Source organism: Paramormyrops kingsleyae, chromosome 19 (genome assembly GCF_048594095.1).
Source record: "Paramormyrops kingsleyae isolate MSU_618 chromosome 19, PKINGS_0.4, whole genome shotgun sequence".
NCBI classification, from domain to species: Eukaryota; Metazoa; Chordata; class Actinopteri; order Osteoglossiformes; family Mormyridae; genus Paramormyrops; species Paramormyrops kingsleyae.
In genome coordinates this window covers 16,243,540-16,265,012 of record NC_132815.1, presented here as the reverse complement: position 1 = coordinate 16,265,012, position 21,473 = coordinate 16,243,540, and the positions used below count along the sequence as shown (strand labels likewise).

Here is a 21,473-nt window from a genome sequence, read left to right as displayed (position 1 = left end):
TGATGGATCCATGTTCTCATTCTGTTTACGCCAAATTCTGACTCTACCATTTGAATGTCTCAACAGAAATAGAGACTCATCAGACCAGGCAACATTTTTCCAGTCTTCAACTGTCCAATTTTGGTGAGCTCGTGCAAATTGTAGCCTCTTTTTCCTATTTGTAGTGGAGATGAGTGGTACCCGGTGGGGTCTTCTGCTGTTGTAGCCCATCCGCCTCAATGTTGTGCGTGTTGTGGCTTCACAAATGCTTTGCTGCATACCTCGGTTGTAACGAGTGGTTATTTCAGTCAAAGTTGCTCTTCTATCAGCTTGAATCAGTCGGCCCATTCTCCTCTGACCTCTAGCATCAACAAGGCATTTTCACCCACAGGACTGCCGCATACTGGATGTTTTTCCCTTTGCACACCATTCTTTGTAAACCCTAGAAATGGTTGTGCGTGAAAATCCCAGTAACTGAGCAGATTGTGAAATACTCAGACCGGCCCGTCTGGCACCAACAACCATGCCACGCTCAAAATTGCTTAAATCACCTTTCTTTCCCATTCTGACATTCAGTTTGGAGTTCAGGAGATTGTCTTGACCAGGACCACACCCCTAAATGCATTGAAGCAACTGCCATGTGATTGGTTGATTAGATAATTGCATTAATGAGAAATTGAACAGGTGTTCCTAATAATCCTTTAGGTGAGTGTTTATATGTATCTATCTCTCTCTATGGCCAGCAAGATGGAGATAAAGATTTTGAAAATGGACTTGGAGAAGATAAAACGACACCTCAAATTAAGATGCCATTTCTAAGTACTGTGTGCAGAACATCATACAAAGGTATGTCCATAGTTTCCTGTTTTATGTTTTTAATTTTTAACTTCACTGTCATCATCGATTTACATTTTGTGCAATCATCCAAAGAGAAAATGCTAGATATAAAAAAAGAAAGATGCAGAACAAAGCAACGAATTTCCAGTTGCAATCCAGTGGAGTGTCCATTCACCTAGAGAAGAGCGTTTTATTAAGTCATTGTGAAAAGTTATACAGACCCATTCAAACAAAGTTTAATGTTATTGATGGACAAAAATGAAGATATACAATGCTAGAAATGTCAACAAAGTGCTAAAAACTTAAATTCACGCAAGCAGTGATCCAAAACTACAAGCTGAACCATAGCAACCGTCCCATTAACAAAAACATCCAGAGTCAGATTGGGCGAACCTTCATACTAAATGACACAAAAAAAACATAGCTTAACCTTCTGACTGGAGATGTAAAATTTACCAGTTTTGTAGCAGAATGTAAATATATTTAAGAAATTAAATGATACCTTAAAGTCTTACAGTGACAAACAAAATGTAAAGACCCACAAACAAAAAAACGTGTAGCCCATTAATCAGAAAACCTAAATTGATAAATTAAACATGGTTATAAAGGGATAGGTGGTGCAAAGACAGCATGGACAGCTCTGGATACAAAGGTGTAGCAATTGACTGCTACACTGTGACCTTCAGGGTTGAGCCGGGTGTTTGATTGGTTTCTCCTGGGTATTTGAGCATCACGTGGTGCATTCCCATCATGCTTGTATGAAGACATGCACCTTCATCACCACCCCAGAGCCTGTTTATGCTCAGAGCTTAACTTTAGATCAGATTGTACCGGTATGTCGTCTCCAAGCTCGTCTTTCTTTCATCTATTGGGTTGCATTCACTCTCCCTGCTCCTACAATCTTATGTTTCGTACCGAACATAACAGCAATACCATGTATTTGGCCTAAAATTAAAAAAATAAAACCACAGAAACGGACAGCAGGATCAGCCCTGGTGTTACACACCCCCCCCCCATCACTTCTCCTAAGCGGACAGGTGACCCTGGTGACTCTGGGGTGCTAATAAAAATCAGGATCAGGACCTTTGAGTCCTGATGTCAAAGGCCTCTGGTGAGGGGAGTTCCAGTTCGCTGCTTAAATGGGTGAAATTCATAGCAGTGCGAGCAAAATGGACAGTCGCTTTCAGCTGTGACCTGTACAACTAAAACAAGCAGATTTCAGTAACCCTATAGAAAAGGCACAGCACAGACTGGTCAAAGAGCTCTGTATCTGTAACAACATACGAGAGACCAACACCCCCTCTCTCTATACACAACAGGAGGAGCTGTAGTGTGAGTTCAAACCCCCCCCCAATCCCTTCTCCTGGAACATGCCACACCACCATCTAATTCAATTTCATGATTCAGGTGGCACACAATCTGTATTCCATGTGTGTGAAAGTTAGACAGAGGCCACTGGAAGAGTTTAACTTCAACTCTGCATGAAAGCGAGATTAATACAATAAAATCTCATCATTTCACTGGTCACAAAACAGCAGCTGAATCTATGGCTAAGTAGCCATTTTAAAAAAAAAAACAAAAAAAAACAAGGTCTGTGAGCAGGATTCCTGACTGGGGGGTAGGGGGAGGGCTATATATATATATAGAGAGAGACTCTGGGTCACTCACCGACAGTGTACAAGGAAGGGACACAGGGTCCTATCACCTACCATGAAAAGTATGAAAAACACGTGAACCTTGGTAGTTCTCTGCGTGAATAAACTACACGCGTGTCCCTGGCATGTGGAGCAGGTCCAGCTCCCTGCACGCCTTCCTATAATGTTTCTGTACCGTACAAATACTCTGGCTGCCACCAATGAGCTAACCCCTTAGTCCCATGGATGGCGCGGTCCTGCATCTTGATGCTGTCGAAGCCTCGCCCACATTAAAGGGCCAATGCGGCAAACAGATCTTATACTTAAATATCCAGACACTGAAATTAGAAGTAAAAGTTATACAAATACATGTATAAAAGCACTGCAGTGGCTGGTGCATTTCGCTCTGTCCTGGAATTAGGGTCTGCTGTTAGCTAGAGTTGACCGTGTTACATGAGGAAATTATTTAACACTGAAATTCACTGCTTTGGAGAATTGCACACCCCATCCCACCCCACCCCCCAACTCCCCCCCTTCCAAGGTTAAAGAAGGGAATGTGACCGACTCAGGGACATTAATCTGAAGCTGGTGCCAAATTGCAGAAACAGGACATGGAAATACACCCTTTTAGACACCCTCTGGCCTAAATGCACAGATTAGGATTTGGAAAGATCAAAGAAAACACCATAGGCGGCCTTAGCATGGCGGGTCCATCCTCCTACACCTTCTCCACCATCGGCTGGCTCGGGGCCACCTTCTTGCTCCTCTTCGTGCGGCTCCGGGCATAAACCCGTAGGAAGAGCGCGAGGAACACTATAGCGACGCCTAGGCCGCCCACGACAGTGACCGGGTGGCCGTAGAGGAAGCAGGAGAGCAGGATAGCGATGGCCTGCCGCAACGTCATGATGATGGTGAAGACGGCCGCGCCGAACTGGCCTATGGTGTAGAAGATGAAGAGCTGCCCGCAGGCAGAGCAGACGGACAGAAGCACGGCGTGGACGGCGAACTCAGAGTGCCGGGTCATGAAGGCCAAGGACTCGAAGAAGGCGCCTTGCTCCAGCAGCGAGCCCACCGTCAGAAGGCAGGAGAAGAGGTTCACCCCAAACATCATCTGCACCGAGGACATCTTGTACTTGAAGAGGTTGTCCTGCCAGTTGGAAGTGAAGCTGTCGAACATGATGTAGCCGCCCAGAATGACGACCCCGGAGAAGGTGGTCACAGTGGAAGGGTGCTTGTTGGTAGTGCTAGACAGGAGGAACATGCTGACCCCGATGGAGATCAGCATGGCCGTGAAGTACTCCCAGTACTCGTAGCTCTTCCGGGAAACAATCTTCCCCATGAGCATGACAGGAATGACTTTGGAGGCCTTGGCCAGGACCTGTGTGGGGAAGCTGATGAACTTGAGGGCCTCGTACTGGCACCAGCTGCTCAGGATGTTGGACAGGGAGGCGAAGGAGTACTTGTACATGGGGGCTCCGTGGCGCGGCTGCTTGAAGAGGGCGCACCAGAGCCCCGCCACCGTCAAGGCCAGGATGCGGTTCATGAAGACCAGGAACTGGGAGTCCGTAAACCTCTCGCCCTCCTCCTCGCCGGTGGCCCCGTATGAGCGTGTCATGACACGTTCTTGTAGGACGCCCCATGTTAAGTAGGAAGCCTGCAGGATCCAGAAGTAGAACAATAATGTTTATTCAAACGATTAGCATCAATCATAAAATGGAAAAGTCAACACTGAAAACTGAAACACAATGCCATTAAATAAATAAATATATAAATATATAAATATAAAAGTAGTAGGTGGAGTAGTGGTCAAAGACATAGATCTAAAATTTCTGTCCGACGAAAACAGAGAACAGGAACAACTCTTCCGAACCAGAAGTGGTTTACACAACATCTTTCAGATAAAATACAGAGCTGTGAAAAACTGATTAAGTTCTGATAAATGGTCTGCTAAGCAACAAGATAATGTGAAACACAATCCCTACTCTAGTTCCTGGAAATGCAGGTTTAACACATTCATAATTTCTCCATATCTCTGGCTCGAGCCACAATGACAGCAGGCTGCTGAGGAATGCTTATTACATTTAGCAGCCCGCCAAGTTCTGCGAGTGGCTCTGAGTCAGACCTTGCAGCAACTGCATTCACACAGGCAGCGCATAGACGGCCTACGGCGGAGCCCAGACAAGCAGCACGTAGACGGCTCAAGGTGGAGCATGCAGTAGGCAAGGTAGACCGCTCTTGTGCATACCGGCTGATATTTTAAAAATCAGTACGACTTCCGGGTTTCTTTGGCATGGTGCAAATTCCATATTATTTGCGTACTGCATACGATATACTAGGTTTTGGTCCAAATAAGTATATACTAGTAGTATGCGGCTAGTATAATATGCGGCTTCAAAGTCAGTCAAGCAGTGTGCAGATGGCCATTGTCAGAACCCAGACAGGCAGTGTGTAGATGGCCCATGATGGACCCAAGACAGATGGTGAGATGCAGCTGGTTCAAAACGCAGCTTCGTCAATGTCCAGGAGATGATAATCATGACTGGCATGAGCCCTCAGGCGACTCAAAGCCGTGCACCAAAAGCATTCAAGCGGTGATTTACAGGACATAAGACAAAGGAGTGGAAACATCTTAAACAGCAGAACACACGACTCCCACACAAACACCACCACACCATTGGTTCCCAAACTCTGCCAAGGTTACCTATTGCTGATAATATGATTTTCAAGCCCCTCCCCCACCCCCAAAGACACACACGTTTGCAATTTCATGTTTGTGGGTACTCTACATTCATTTCTATGGGAAAAACTACCAACATGGCGACCTTAACCTATACCCAGCCCTAACCCTAAGCATAAGTAACCAAACAAAATATGAGACTAAGCACTTTTAGTTTTTTGATTGCATTCACAGATTTTTGCGGTGACCTGTGGACCCTCACACAATCACACACGCACAGATATATTGGTCTCACTCTATCCTGTCTACAGATTCCTGAAGGAAACATCTGCAAGACCTCAGCATGTCTGTGGGTCCTTGAGCAAGGACCTTAACCCCCAGCTCCCTGGGCGCCCCAACACATAGCAGCCCTTCAAGGACAGCTTACTCTACAAAGAGCAAGTTGAGGAAGGCATAAAGACAATTTCCCCACGGGGACTAATAAAAGTATCAATTATTAGGTATACCTGTTCAGCTAGTTGTTGAAGCAAATATCTAATCAGTAGGGGTGTAGCAGTACACAAAAATCAGAGTTCAGCATGTACCTTGGTTTTGAAGTCACGATTCGGTAAATTTTTGGTAAAGCGGGGGTAAAACAAACATAACAAATTACTTTTTTTCTTTATTAAACAGTGGTTTACTGAAGTATGACAGTCTTAAATGAAAACTTTCAGTTTAGCTTGAGACATTTAAAAGTAAATGAAAATAAATATTATCTCAAGTAGGCAAAAATAAATATCCATTAAGTTGCACGTTTAGAAAATTAGAAATTTTTGGGTACGAATACATGTACGGTTACACTCCTACTAATCAGCCAGCCAATCATATGAACAATGTATAAAATCATAGAGATTATATTTGGTCGGGAGCTCCAGTTAATGTTCACATCAAACACCATAATGAGGAAAAGAGTGAATTAAGTGACTGTGAAGGTGGCGTGTTTGTAGGTGCCAAATGTGCTGGTATGAGTATTTCAGGAACTGCTGGTCAACTGGGATTTTCATACGAAACTATTTCTAGCGTTTATTTACAGAGAATAGGCCAAAAAGGGAAAAAACATCCAGGGGCCAGCAGCTCTGTGGGTGAAAATGCCTTGTTGATGGCAGGGATCAGAGAAGAATGACCAGGCCGGTTCCAGTTGACAGAAAGTCAACAGTAACTCAAATATCCATTCGTTACAACCAAGATATGCAGAAGAGTATCTCTATAGACACATGTCGAACCTTGAAGCAAATGGGCTACAGCAGCAGAAAACCACAGCGGGTATCACTCCTGTCAGGTAAGAACAGGAAACTGAGGCTACAGTGCTAAACCTGATGTGATTTAACATACACTCCTTTATCAAAAACATTTGAACATTACAGTAAACAGTGGCATATAGCCTTCAAGTAAATAAAGAAAAGACTATTAACATTACAAAAAAGAACAGTGGCATGTAGGCAAGTATTTAAAACAAACAATACTGGTGTTTAATATGGAAAACATGGCAGAAGAAAAGGGGGGAAACGCTGCAACAGAGCACCTATGGGGTGTGATGGAACGGGAGGTTCGCATCATGAAGGTGCAGCCGACAAACTGGCAGTAACTGCGTGACGCTGTCCAGTCAACATGGACCAAAACCTCTGAGGCATGTTTCAAGCACCTTGTTGAATCTATGCCATGAGGAATTAATGCAGTTCAGAAGCAAAGGGGGTCCAACCTGGTATGAGAAGGTGTACCTAATAAAGTGGTCAGCGAGTATATTCAAAGAAAAAGAAAAAATCAGAGCATAAAACGAATAAAAAAGGAAGCGTTCTCTCTCAAAAATGTAAAGATGATCAGACTAGTGAAAATCATTTGGGTTGTGCTCATTTCTACACCTAGTTCAGTCCTTAGAAGTGCACTTCCGTGGCAGTGAAGTTCTCCAACAGGGCTGGTATTGGCACGGGTGCCTTAATTTGATTCGGATTCACAAGCTAATGATTTTATTCAGTCTGATTTGATTCTATATCAATCTGATAGGAATGGAATATGAAATGCTATATAGCAGCATTTAACAATTAACATTAATATTTTAAAATCTCAAAATGGAACACAAATTTACAAATGCAGAGTCCCCAACAAAGAAAGACCAAGGTTTATATTCAGTATAATTCAAGGCTAGGAAACAGCCCTAACCTCACAATTCAACTTAAATCCCAAGTGCCCAATTTTCAATTCAATTCTATTCAATTTACATTTAAGACATATTCACTAATGTGTCATTAACAATATAACTGACAGCAAGTCACATCGAGTAATATCCGTTTTCTCTTTGTGTTGTTTGCTTTTATTTTGGTTTATTTATTTTACCTTTATATAACATCCATCCATCCATTATCCATTACGCTTAATCCATCTGGGTCACGGGGAAGCTGGAGCCAATCCCAGCATCATCGGGCGAGAGGCGGGGTACACCCTGGGCAGGCCGCCAGTCCACCACAGGGCCAACACAGACAAACAGCCACACACACTCGCATGCACACCTATGGGCAATTTAGAGTAGCCAGTCGACCTAATCTGCATGTCTTTGGACTGTGGGAGGAAACCCACGCATGGACAGGGAGAACATGCAAACTCCACACAGAAAGGCCGGGCGACCCGGGGACCGAACCTGCTGTGAGGCTACAGTGCTAACCACTGCACCACTGTGCCGCCCCTTTATATAACATTATTTCGAATAACCATAAGCTGTGTACTGAATATGATTGGTAAGAATAAAGCCCTACTTGACTTGCTTGCATTCACATGCGAATTAACAATGTAACCAAAATGTAACCCCCCGAGAAAGAAAGCAACGCCACATAATACCACCTAAGAGGATCAATACAAGCAAATTCTGTGAAAAAAAATTCACAAGTCAGGGCATCAACTCGATCAATGTTGGGATTTCATGAATTGATATTGAATTTTCAACGCCAGGATCGTGATTAATCATAAAAATCTATGTTTTTTTCCCTCCCCTATTCTGAAACACATTAAAACATTGTTGCCATGCATTTCAGAATAGCACTTTGATGTTTGTCGTGTTTTTACCCATTACTGCCATTTCACACGGGTTGTAGTGAGGCTTGTTTTCTTCACATGTTTCAAATGTGAAACTTATCCACGTCAGCAAGTTTTTTCCTACATAAAGACAAGTGTCACTGACATAACAGCAAAACGGTCTACAGACAAACTTTACAGACAAAACTGCATGGTTTATACATGTCAGACAGATGCATGTTTCATGCGTTTAAAACTGGTTAATTCGACATTATCTAATCATGCACAACTATAAACACTGACTACAGTATACATAAAGAATAATACACTCCTGATTGGATCAGTTTCAAATTTGTCTGGCATTTTCATCTCATTTTTAATTAGTTTATGAAAGTGTCCGTACATTTCATCGCTGTATTTGGCTTCACATATTAACTTGTATTATTGTCGCCAATGGAAAATTTCGTTGACATAATTTCCCACCATAGAAATTAACACTGGTTCAACTGTCGAGATGCATCCCCCCCAGTTTGGGAAGATCTGTCCTACACAATGGTAACACCTCCCTCCCTGGGTCTGAAGCACCCTCTCGGACTGCTGGGAGCGCATGACACTGATACACAGGTGTGTTGCACGTGTGAAAAAAACGTTAGCGGAACAGATGTGGGTTTGAATTCATACAAACTGGTACTAAAGCAGCTGATCCACAAAATGGAGAGACAAGAAATCTACCACAAGCCACACAGCATCTGATTAAAATATGTTAACGAGTATTAAACACACACCTACGTTCTTAAACACCTGCAACTAAAGAAACTTCAATTTTTACACACTTTAACAGTTCCTGTTATTAAGCACAAAGATATAACAACTGTTCTGACAAACTTAATGCCACTGCAAGCTTGAACACTGTTATCCAATGAGAACCACTTCCAGTTCAGTGATAGCCACCAATAGCGAAGCAGGAATGGCAATAAAGGAGCGCCCGCCCACCACAGTATAACCAAATGCAGAGTAGATTCAGCAATAAAGAAACACCCTTCCACCATGGTGTGAGTGGATACAGCGATAAGGGAAAATCTTCCCAGCAAAGAAAGACCAATCACAGATTAGGTATGGTGGTATGTCGGAGAAAAAACTAACCTGAAGACCAGCTGCGCAGAAGACCAACTTCAAAGCCTGCTTGGTTGACGACGTAGACTCTGGTTCATTTCGGGGGGCCGCAAGGGGTTCATCTAGCAAACCTGATTTGGACTCACTTCCAAACACGCAGGACTTAATGACAGGGAAACAAAATCCACGGCCTAGGCAGGGAAGAAATATCACATTCAAGTGAAGGTTGGACAATAAGGACAAAAATGCCATCACAATGAAAAATTACATATCAGGTGCTATTGATAATTATTACGATAAATGTCATTATTCCATTCCACTTTATATGCTGATTTTTGCTCCCGAGTGAAAGTTGAAGCAACCATGTGTTTTACAAACTATGCATGTATTGCCAGAATGTGAAAAACACTTGCCAAACAGCATTTCACAAATCTGAGCAAGTTGAACCTGTTATTTTAGTCGGCGACGACAAAACGCCGCCACTCGCATTCATCTTAGCATTTCTGAATGTAGATTATTTCTGTTTGCATTTGTCATGGACTGAATTTTACTGTGGACTTTCATTTTGGATTTACCCTTATCGGAAGGGCTGTGTTTTGAAGAAAATCGATTTCCTGATTCAGATCGATTTTCTTTTGCATAATCCGATATCACTTCATAAAATCCAGAGATCCAGTGCTGATTCAAATCCCTGTGGATATGTAAAGTTTTTACCCCGTTAGTCTCGCGTGGGTAAAAACCATAACGGGAGCATCTCCACTGAAGGGCTGCATGATATCACACCACAATTATTTGAAATATTTACACTTAATACTACGCTATCTACAAAACAAAAAAGATTAAGTTTACCCGAAATTTTGCCAAACAGAATTTGCTTTTATCTACCAATACATTGTGTCAAATAAGTTGCTGGTGTTATCACAAGTTGTGACACAAATAAGGGCCAAAAATTACAATGTGATTACAGGACTTCAATTAACAGGCGTAGAAATTTATCCGGATAGCAGTTTTTCAGTACTATATAGACATTTGCTTACACCCACAATTATAAGCAGATTAGTAGCATGCCTAAAATATCAATGAGAAGTGTATTGAAATGCTTTAAAGTTAATCTGTATAAATTCCTTTATATAAAATCCTTTTGTTTAATAAATGTGTCGGACTTTAAACTGCAAAAAGTACCTCCACACCACAGACACCTTTTTTTACCCAAAATGTGTCTTTTAAGATGTTATGGCTGCTGATCTGTCCCTTTCTTCAGCACCACTTCAGTGCTTATTGCCTCCAGGATTTACCAAAACAGTAGCATGTAGCTACTGGGTGTCACTATCGATATTGAATCAAATCGAATGGAATCAGAAATCAAATCAATTCTAGAAATCAGTGGCAATACCCAGCTGTACATATTGGACTGGCTGCTTTCAACTCACCTGCTCTCCCATTGAGTTGATCTGTTTTGATATTGTAGTCTTTCGTCTGCTTGCTGGCCCCTATTACATTCTCTTATTTATTCAATAAACCCCCCCCCCCCTTTTGTTTTTACGGTTGTGTGCGCTTGCACTCCTTTGCTGATCTTGACAAGCAGTCAGCTGAAGTTGACTGGTCGCTGATCACATGGTTATAACACTTTCAACATGGACACCTCAGAGAATACCAGTTACAGGGAAGTGTGGGGAAGATGGATAGAAGTAGTGGAGCAAAAACTGAGCAGATGGAATAATTTCAATTACATTTAATGCATTAGTGAATACCATTTTGCTTGCATCTCCATATTTCTGCATCAGGAACATTTGATCAATAACCAAAATCAGCGTTGCCAGGGGTGAAACTTGCCAGCTCCTATTAGCGGAATAATGTTACACCATTTTTTATTCGGTGGAAAACAAAAGATTGATCTGCTGGCCAGATTTAATAATAAATTATAAACATGTTGCGGATCAAAAAGATTTGCTATTGGATTGTGATCCAAGCCCCCAGGAACTAAAAAATAATTTGGAAAAGAACTTGTTTATCCTGCACTGTTTGGGTGTGGTGGTGTAGTTTTGTATGAAATCATGTGCCTATTTACCATACACAGTTCCTGTGGTGTGGTGGAAAAGTGACCCACAAAAGTGGGCAAAAGTTACCAAAGTCTCCAGTCGAGATGACCCAGGAACTTGGAACGAGGAATTCGGTTCCTGAACTTTGGTGATAAAGCGCCTTACGACAGCAAGGGGCAGCCTTACAGGATGGATATTGCGTGAGTTTTGTTTTCCTCCCTGAGTGTTGTTGTTTCTACTTGTTTCTGTCCCACGTAACAGATGTGTATCAGCTGTTGTGATATGCATTAAGTTTTGCAAATACAGATTGTCGCTTCTTGGAAAGGATTTCCCTCTGCTGTGGTTTTATTAATGCACCACCAGCAATTAGACAATTCGACTTACATGACATAATTGTCGACAAAAAAAAAGTCATGTAACCCCTACTCAGTCTACAGTATACGTATGAGAAAATTTCTGTGGATTCAATGAGTTATGGAAATTTAATGAAAATTCTTTGTTAGATTATGGGAGGACAGAGGGAGTTTTGGTTCCCAAAACTGCAACATATGATGCGGAAGCCCAACTAACTCATTAGTAATCTCATTTCAGAAACTGCTATTCAGATTATGAGGTTTTACAGCTCATGTGTGAACTACTGGAGTGAGACTACAAGCCAATAGTACCCCATAGACGTGTGAAAGCCCTCCATAATCCATTGTCAACTCACCATGGAAAGAGGGTTAAAATCGCAAGCTTTATGTCATGAAACACTCAGTTTTATATATTTATAAATCCCCAGGGCTGCTGTAACTGGTTGACGTAGTTGATGCCACTCTGTTTACTAGTGTACCTCACTGCAGTGTCAAGATAAACTGAATCCCGAATCGCTAACTACAAACTATCTTTACCGTGGTCTTTTACCAGATGTTGTGGCTGATCTGTCCCTTCCTTCACTGTGACTCCAATGCTTATTACTTGTGTGACATGTAGTATGTTCCGCTAACTGAATTCAGTGAGCATGAGGATACGCCAAATTTATACAGATTACTAACTTTTGGGCATCACAATACGCATCTCAATACTTTTGGGCATACTACTAATCTGCTTATCGAACTGTGGGAAAGCCCTGTAATGGCATAGAGTTTATTGTTAAAATAAAATTAACTTGACCATTTAATTTAAGTTGATTTTCTGGAGTAAAATTAATCGTTTAGATTAATCGACCTACCCATGCAGTAGTCAACAGATTAATCAATAGTAAAATAGTTGTTAGTGGCAGCCCTATCAATCACACATCAAAACAAGCAACCAACCAGTTTCTAGGTAGTTACTCCTCTTGAAATATTTGATGAGAAGGTAACCAGGGATGATGATTGTTGCATATCCCAAAATATTGATGATGAAGCGAACCAGCCAGATGTCGTGCCAGTTTTCCTGGTGGGAGGGTTCTTCGTCAGCAGAGCGTGCCGTGGGGACGAGGAAGAGGAGGATGACAAGCAGCAGGTGTCTGGGCCGGACTCTGCTGGAGAGATGGACACCTTCAATGTCGATGTAGCCTGCATTACACTTCTCACCAACATACCGATTTTCATTTTTTAACATTTAAAAACCTTCCAAGACAAACTGTCTCTCAACTATAAGCTTACAGATCACTGCTAACAAGTGCCTAAGTTTGATATTTAATCTGGCTATCTTGGCTACCTTCTCCATTTTATATTGCAAAATGTTTCGCTTGCTGGTGACTATGACCAGCTACCCTAACAGACACAAAACAAGCACTTCATCATAATTAAAGAAGAACTCTGGCTATAAATAAGTCTTTGCAATCATGGAGTTAGATCTCAGAGTGAGTGACGCAACATCCATATCCTGGGGCTTGCAGAAATAGCATTTAGAAAACCATCACAGGCTTCAGAACAAAGCAAAGGTCATGTCAGTCACCACCTTTAAAAATAAACTTCAGCAGTTCTTGGAAGCTGAGGACTTCAGCAAGAGCTTGCAGCATGCAGATGCACAGCCACTCATCACTAAAAGACCGATTGCTTCATACTTCACGTGTCAAACCATGATTACTCCTAAACTTCACTCACACCCTATTATAATCCACAGATTACGGCAGAGATTCCGCAATGTGGAATTTTAATAGGTTTGGCCCATTCTCGCCAAGGGGCACATGGCTTCGTGGCTAAAAAATAATCTCTACTAGTAAAGTCAGCACCACAAGTCAGGCGAGTCACCCTGCCTGGCTCTGATACAGCAAGGATGCCAGCACGTCCATGACCATGCACGACATGCTGGCAGGATTTAAGCCCACCCGACCGCTTAGAGGCGAGGTAAAAGGAACAGCATTCACATTATATTTTTACATTTGTATTTAACAGATGCTATTATCCAAAGCGAAACACATTTCTATTTGAAAGCAGTGACAGCTGGTCCCCAGAACAAACGGGGGGGTTAAGGGTCTTGCTCAATGGCCTAACAGTGAAATCTGTCTGCCGATACTGTGATTTGAACCAGTGACTTTTCCAATCGCAGCCCCAATGAGGCCAAGCCCAACACCGTCTGTGGAATCACTCAGCTTCAGTGATCCATCCATCACCAGGAAACTCCAACGCAGGGTCACAGTGAGCCTGAATCCTACCCAGGAAACATGATAGGGGGACACAGCGATGACCTGCATGCGAAGCCAGCCCACCCACTGTACTCCAACCCAGGGGCAGAATCGGTAACCCTAAAGCCCTGGAGTCATAGTGCTATTCACTGAGATACTACCTTGCTGCCACCCCCCCGGGGTGGGAATCAAACCCACACTGCTGAGGGTGTGAGGACACTGCGCTAACCACTGAGCCATAATAGATTTGAATATTAATTGTATTTTATTTACCATTAAATTATGCTCAGTTGGCAGCTCTACAAACTACATTCACAAACAACATACAATCTTAGCCATTCGGCAGACAACCCTGAATAAAATAATGCATTTTAACGGGGATCTTAAAATTTCAAACAATCCAAGTGTGTGACCCACCCATAGGTCAGTGGCATTTTAGATTTTCAAAACAGCATTTTTATCCATTTAATTGTATAACCCCCCTGAAAATGTCATTTGGCAAAACAGTGCTATTTTCCATATGACATTAAAATCAAAGACAATGACACAGTCACAAAGTGAAAAATGTAATTGTTGGTCTATAAGGACTCTATATCCAGGCGTGAAATTTCCACAGTAAAACTACAAATACTATTGTTTTTTTAAGGTAACAGCTTTTAATCTGTCAACATTTTTTCTACATTATTCCAGTAGACAAAAAATTGCTTTCAAATCACATAAAATATATTTCCTACAATCACTTAATTGTCTTTGTCAAGTAGCAATATTTTATATATTTGTCATAAAATTCATTGCTTTACTGAATGACATGCTGCTGCTGCAATGTGCCATTGCATTTAAATCCAATAACTGGATGTAGCCCTAAATAGAAAAGATCACAAAAAACTTCCTAAATGAACGATAATTGTTTTTTGACACTAAAACAGACTCATAATATTGTTCTCCATTCTTTTAATACAATAATGAATATAGTCAGCTTATGTGTTCTTAAGTAAATGTGAACCAGTAAGTATCCGATCTGAGTTTAATTTTCATTACTACAATCAGTTACTCCAGAACAACCACCATCAGTGGGATTTACTTCAGCTGGCATCAACAGGTAAGTGAACAGGAAAATCACATCTATCCATCCTTTCGTTCATTTTTTATTCATTCTTTTTAATGAAGATTTTACCAAGTTAATTGTCAAATGCACTGTAGTGTGGACCACATTTCAGGCTTATAGACAATGCTGATTACTGCTCTTACGCACCATCACAGTATACCTGTCCAGAGTAGGTTAAAACAATCAACTAGGAAAGAGAAATGGGTTAAATGCAGTGTCATTATGGAAAACCTAATTCCTAACAGGCAGTTACCTGGCCACCTGTTACCAACGACCTTGACATTGATTTATAAACTTCATATTTTTTATCTCTAACAATGTCTAACTACATCTATAACTTTGTGAACACTGACATTTGACCAAATGACACTCAAATCTGTTACACAGGGTACCACATATACAAAGAAGTGAAATTCTCTTAAATGTAGGAGCAAAATCTAAAATTTACTTCCAACTTGGGAGCTCTTCAGCGGTCTTGAGTCATACTATCATATGTCACCTGACTAAAGTCATGTCACTATAGTTCAAAATTGCCTCTAATCTTTATACATTCAGGAAAATGCCCTTGTGAAACAAAGTGTTTAGATATTTAATTATGTATTTAAAGGTATACTTTGTCAAAACTTTAAAATGCTTACTAAGAGACTTAAAAAAATATGCCAAATATGTTTAAATTATTTTTATCATTTTACAAACAATTATCTTCATTACAGTCAACCCTGAATAAATAATTTTAATAGGGATCACCCAATCGCTCAATTTAGTATTATAATATTTACACAATTATGAATAGTAGTCAAGTCATGTGAGATTAATGCCTTTAAACCATATTTAGCCATTTTTATGCAAAAATATTAAATTAACTTACGGAAACAGAAATCTAGGCATCACATCATTAACCCCCATATGCCACACAAGTTAAACAAAGCTTGAAAAACAATTTAAGCCGAACTGGAGAGAGAGACTTACTTTAATCATGGGCAAATTAAAGGCAAGGCATGAAGACGAAATCCAGCTTGGGGGAGTCTCCATGTCTCACCTACTTGAGAGCCCTGGAGGTGCAAGCCCAGCCTCTTTTCAAGGCTTCACCCCACAGCCCAGACACTGGCCAACAGAGAGTCTCTTTGTGTTTCCCCATCACATCCTCCGCCTGCATAACATGCTAAAACAAACTCATAAATGCAGGAATTCACATGTGTTTCCAGCGGCTTAACTACACCAACACCAACTGAGGCCTAATTTCGCAACTACGTACAAAATGCCAAAGGTTTACAGATATTTAAAGGTGTAAAAATATTCAGACTGGAGCTTGGGCTAGTGCACTGTGTGGAATAAAGACACGCAGGGTTTGCGTGGTTTCAGACATTTGTCATTTGAGATGACAAACCAAAGGTCAACCGAATGCAGAGCAACAAAGGTATGTTTTACTTGGAAATAACCTATGCATGACAGCTAAGGCTTTAAACAAGACAGAAGCTTCACAGTGTTAGTTTTACATCAACAAACCAGAAAGCAGCAATTGCACTAATGTGCCCTAACAGGTGGAAAATGTTTTTGTCATTTTCATGGTTTTTCTTAAATCAACCAGTCACTTAATGATAAGCATTCAGTTCCTACCAAAACTCAAGCTAATGGAAATTTAATGTATACAGACATTTTTGTTTTGTTGCAGCACAATCTATCACGTAAAAAGCAATATATCAACTCAGAGTTACAGCCAATTCATTTTTTTTTTTAATCAGAATCAGAATTCTGTAATGTTATTGCATGATTGTACATACAAGCAAAAACTTTAGCTCACTGCAAATAGCAGCATTAGTAAACAACAACAAAGACACACGTCAAAGGACAGATACGGAAACAAATGAACTATGGTTCCCAGCAGAGGGGGTATGCAAGAGACACCGTGTGTCAGCAGTTAAAATTTCCACTGATCATTTGATAACAACCCGAATGCGAACACAATAACACATGAACAGGCAAAAACACTATCATGCTGAATTCAACAGCAGCATAAAGCATGATGAAGGAATTAATCTCGTGCTGTTACCCTTTAATTCAGTATACCCTTTAAGTCGGAGTATGTCCAATGAAAATTTTACAGCTTCCTGCGGCCATTACCAAACACTAGCTATAAATCAACACGCAAATATAATGTGGGAAAAAAAAATCACTGAAAGCACATTCCACACGAGAATTTAACCAGCTTCTTAGTGGGTAACCAGCCCACCAGGAACTCACTTCACTAAGCAGAGCTGTGAATGCTTTACTTGTCAGCTAGGAAACAGATATGTCCTACTAATATACTGATGGCTTTCAGGGTAATGAAAATATTTTTAAATAAAGCACCACATAGATTTTTACACCAACTAACATTTTTTGCTTATTTTATGGACCCAGGAATCACAGAGAAGCTATATAAGCTGTATTTGACTAGCATACACCAGCTACCCATGTAGTCATCTAAAGCACAGCTTCCTGTCATACAACCAGGCATAAATAATGAAAACCATCACACTTAGAGGATGTTCACCCATCTTTTTTACTTCATAGAAAATAAACAAATCACAGATATGACGCAAAACAATTTTTGACTAATAGCTGAACATACTGGCTTTGTGAAACAGACCTCAAATTAAGTTATTTGAATTAATGGCATATTTTTGTCCAGATAAAGTAGAGGAAGAAAATATGGAATCATTCAATGTTGCGGGAGAAAAAGATGGAATCATCAACTTAATTGATTTTTTTTTTATTATTACAATTTTTACTTTGTTGCTCCTACTCGGGCTTTCATTACAGCCTGAATTGTTTGATGCATTGACTTCACTAATGAAAAACAAGTTTCCCAAATAGTAGTTCACAGATCAGCTTTGCAGGATGCAGCATTGTTGTGGACCTTTTTTTTAATGTCCACCATTAATTTTCAGTCGGATTGAAATCTGCACTGTTTGCTGCCCATGTGATTGAGTTGACATGCCCTTCCAAAAGAAAAGCTTTGGCACACTTTGCTCTGTGGCAAGATGCATTACCATCCGGAAAAATGACTCCATCGTCATAAAACCTATTTTCTATCGGTGGAATGACAAAAGTGTCCAAGATTTCAATGTACACCTGTGCATTGACTGATGAGGTAATGACTGCCATCTCCCCTGCTCCTTTACCTGACAAGCAAATTTCCCCAGTCTTTTATGACATGGGCTTGCATATTTCATCAGCCAGCCATCTTTATACGTTATTAGAACGGCATCAGACAAAAGTTACAGCATCCGCTCCTTGGTCATTGCAGATTTGTGATTGATTCATCCAATCATCGACACTCCATGATTACTTCTCTCTAGTCCACCATCTGATCTTACGCAAAGGTAAGCTTGGAGGGACTTCCATCCCCAAAAGATCCACACATGGCACATGGCCTGCGTCTGTAAAATTTAAAATGCCATGACACAGGTTGGGTTTACAAAGCACCCACCCAGTCAGCTTACCATTACCCTCCTTAGAGCCTTAAACCTAAATGTACAAATATACAAGTTCTACATTCCCCCAGCGAGACTGAGCCGTACAAGTTAACAAGACAGTATCAAAATAAGTTTACTGGTGAAATCCTAAAACATCAGATACCCAGTTACATTTGTTGATCTGGGTTCTTGCGTCAATGGACACGCTGCTTTAATTTTCTCTCCCACCTCCAAACCACCCAATCTCCAGATATTGGAGGGTCATAGCAATATTCATGATTTAAAAAAAAAAAAAACTGACAAAATGTATTTATTAAAGCATTTATCTAATCTGGGAAGGTTGTTTCAAATAATTTGAAAAGGAATTCGTTTAAATTCAATAGCTTTCACATGTAAAGCTCTTTTAATATATGCAATTATAGCATAAGATGTAATGCAAAAAACACGCTAAATAAATGGAGTAGACCGAGGATCTTTTACAGGTTAATTAAAGAGGCTTCTCCGTAATCCAAAAGCTCGTTGACATTTGATCACATTCAATAACAAGGCTATCTTTAACAGAAAAAACAACATTGTGAAAAGCACATTTTAATAAAGAGCAAGTCTGGATAAGCGTGTTTAACAGGTTCATGGTCATGACTTAAGACGCTGGTAAAATACAGCCGGACAAAAGCCAGCCTAAAACCGGTATGAAATTGCCCCCTTTTACAACGAACAGGTCCACTTTCTGGAGAGGAGCTTAACCCACCGATGAGACAACGAGCTTCTTCAGAGTTACACAGCCCGAACCGCATCTGCCTTCACGCTGCCGCGTGTCACCACAATAAATTAAATTAATGAATACTGGCTTATATCCTATAGGACTTTTCCATACTTAGTCACTCACTTTATCTTTCTATTAACTCTATAAGCTTCTTTGCAACGTATTTGTAACCCCAGAGCTGTTTGTATCCTACATCTGGTTATCTCATCATTATTTATACGTCTATATGTTTATTAATTAATAGCACGTTTAACTTCTTTAATCTCTATTTTATTTTTTTATTTGTTTTTGTACTTTTTGTCTTGATTGTATGTTTAACTGTATACTTCATGCCACAACCTGCACCAAAACAAATTATTCGTACTTTTTTGAGCATTGCGAATAAACTACTTCTGATATCCCCTCAGACAGGTACCCCACTTGTCAACCACCCATACTTGACGGCCCGTTGCCCCCTGGGCTCCTACCTCTGCCGAAAAGGCGGCATTTCTCTCCACTGGTACTGCTGCCAACTCCGCCTGCGGAACCCAGAGTACCTGGCCGCTTCACAGCCCGGGAGCGCGTCCCCACCGCCGGCTACGCGCAAACACGGACACGGAGGCGGCGCTAACGCGCTTTTTACACACTAATAGCATGCGTTAACGTCCAGTAGCGGCGTCTTCACGGACAGGTTTTCCAGCCCCCACTACAAGTTATCAATTGCCTATATGTGTGTTTCCCACCTCCCGGCCAAGAGCCACCTCCTTCCGCGTAGACCTGGAGAAGGAACGGCCGCCAGCGCACCAGAGACGCCGGAAAAAAGAGACGTCGGGCATTGCAGCGCCACCGTCAGGCCGGGAGGAATTTGCGCACCGCGAATACTTCGTCCTATCAACTTTAAACACTCAGGTGTTATGCTGAAAAAGGCATCCCTGCCGTAGAATTTATGCCTGTCTCCAAATGACCGATTGGTCGCTGATCTGAAACGAGTTGAACCACTTTGGCTACCGTAGTGCTAATCGATAGCCTTAAACCTAACCCTAATCCCCAAAAAACCCGTAAAACCCTAACCCCCAAAGCACCCATAAAACCCTAACCATAACCTCCAAAAAACCCATAACCCCCCAAAACCCCCCAAAAGCTTAACTTGTCAGAACACCGGCATGCATTCTACGGTAGGGATGCCTTTTTCGGCATAACTCCTGCAATCGTTTCCAACAATTCGAATGTGCATCGATAATGCGAAATATACCAGAAATGGGTAAGTGTTCATTATCACATCTCTGCCATCATTGTAGGAAAAATCCATCCCTGTACTATATATAAAACTCGTTTGTGATGTAAGAGTTAACAGTTTGCATATTATATGAAATCATTGAAGTAGACCATCACCAGAGCGACAGGGGTATGGCAACTGGTGTAAATGCACAGCTATGCCTTCACTGTCGGAAAAAAACCGCGTATATAATGTGTTATATTGGTGTCACTGATCGCCTCTACAGCTTGTGGTAGGGTTGCCACCTGTCTCGGGTTTCCAGGGATTATTCTGTTTTTTTTGAGCAACTGTCCCAGAAAATGAATATTCTTTCCCGGGACTCAAACTGTCCTGATCTTTTTTTTGTGAATATGTACATCTAATTTAGAATTTCATAGTTCCAAATAAAACCTCACTTGATTTTCATTTTTCTTCCTGCTCATCTTTATATATCCAATCCTGTGTCCGTAAATGGTTTAAACAGCGACGATTACCCTTGTTTATACCTCTACTTGATTGGTAGCAGAAATACGAAGCTTTAAGTTATTACCTAGCAACTGCGCGGGCTGTCGGTCTGCCGATCGAGCGCTATCCACGTCAAAGAAAAAGCGATTTTCAACGTACAACTCAGAGGAAACTTTTCTGGATGGATAAGGCACAACCAAAGAGAGTTGGGGGATATTGCACAAAACAGAATTTCCCAGTTATAGCTGGATAACTTAAGCCAAACGTGAAAATTGTTCAATAGGAGGGGAGGTAAACGACCTTTTATTTGGCTTTATTTGGCGCTAGAAAATTCATGCAACAACACCCCTCCAAATGATTGAATTCAGGTGTTCCAATCCCTTCTATAGCAAACGGTGTATAAAAGCAAGCACCTAGGCATGCAGACTGCTTCTACAAACATTTGTGAAAGAATGGGTCGCTCTCAGGAGCTCAGTGAATTCAAGTGTGGTACCGTGATAGGATGCCACCTGCATGTGCAATAAGTCAATTTGT

General features: G+C 41.2%; 1 protein-coding gene across 2 annotated transcripts; it reads right to left on the bottom strand.

Moving 5' to 3' along the window:
• Nucleotides 1–2,975: 2,975 nt before the first annotated feature.
• slc35b2 (solute carrier family 35 member B2) lies at nt 2,976–20,034 on the bottom strand. 2 transcript variants are annotated; one of them, XM_023800183.2, is made up of 4 exons: nt 19,708–20,034; nt 12,617–12,825; nt 9,313–9,473; nt 2,976–4,104 (listed from the first exon to the last, which is right to left on the bottom strand). In XM_023800183.2, the coding sequence occupies exons 1-4, from the start codon at nt 19,725–19,727 to the stop codon at nt 3,169–3,171; spliced, it is 1,326 nt and encodes a 441-aa protein (XP_023655951.1). In that variant the 5' UTR covers nt 19,728–20,034; the 3' UTR covers nt 2,976–3,168. The 2 variants fall into 2 exon arrangements, with proteins under 2 accessions (XP_023655951.1, XP_023655958.1); XM_023800190.2 differs by having other exon boundaries at nt 12,617–12,822; nt 19,708–20,033.
• Nucleotides 20,035–21,473: the final 1,439 nt, after the last annotated feature.

Bases quoted from the DNA above. Each gene is read 5' to 3' on its own strand.
- slc35b2 (XM_023800183.2), bottom strand. From the start codon at position 19,727: ATGCCGCCTTTTCGGCAGAG. The intron at 9,474-12,616 runs GTTGGTTGCTTG...TTCCCTGCCTAG, and splicing joins GAGTAACTACCTAGAAACTG to GCCGTGGATTTTGTTTCCCT. The intron at 4,105-9,312 runs GTTAGTTTTTTC...TGGATCCTGCAG, and splicing joins TCTGCGCAGCTGGTCTTCAG to GCTTCCTACTTAACATGGGG.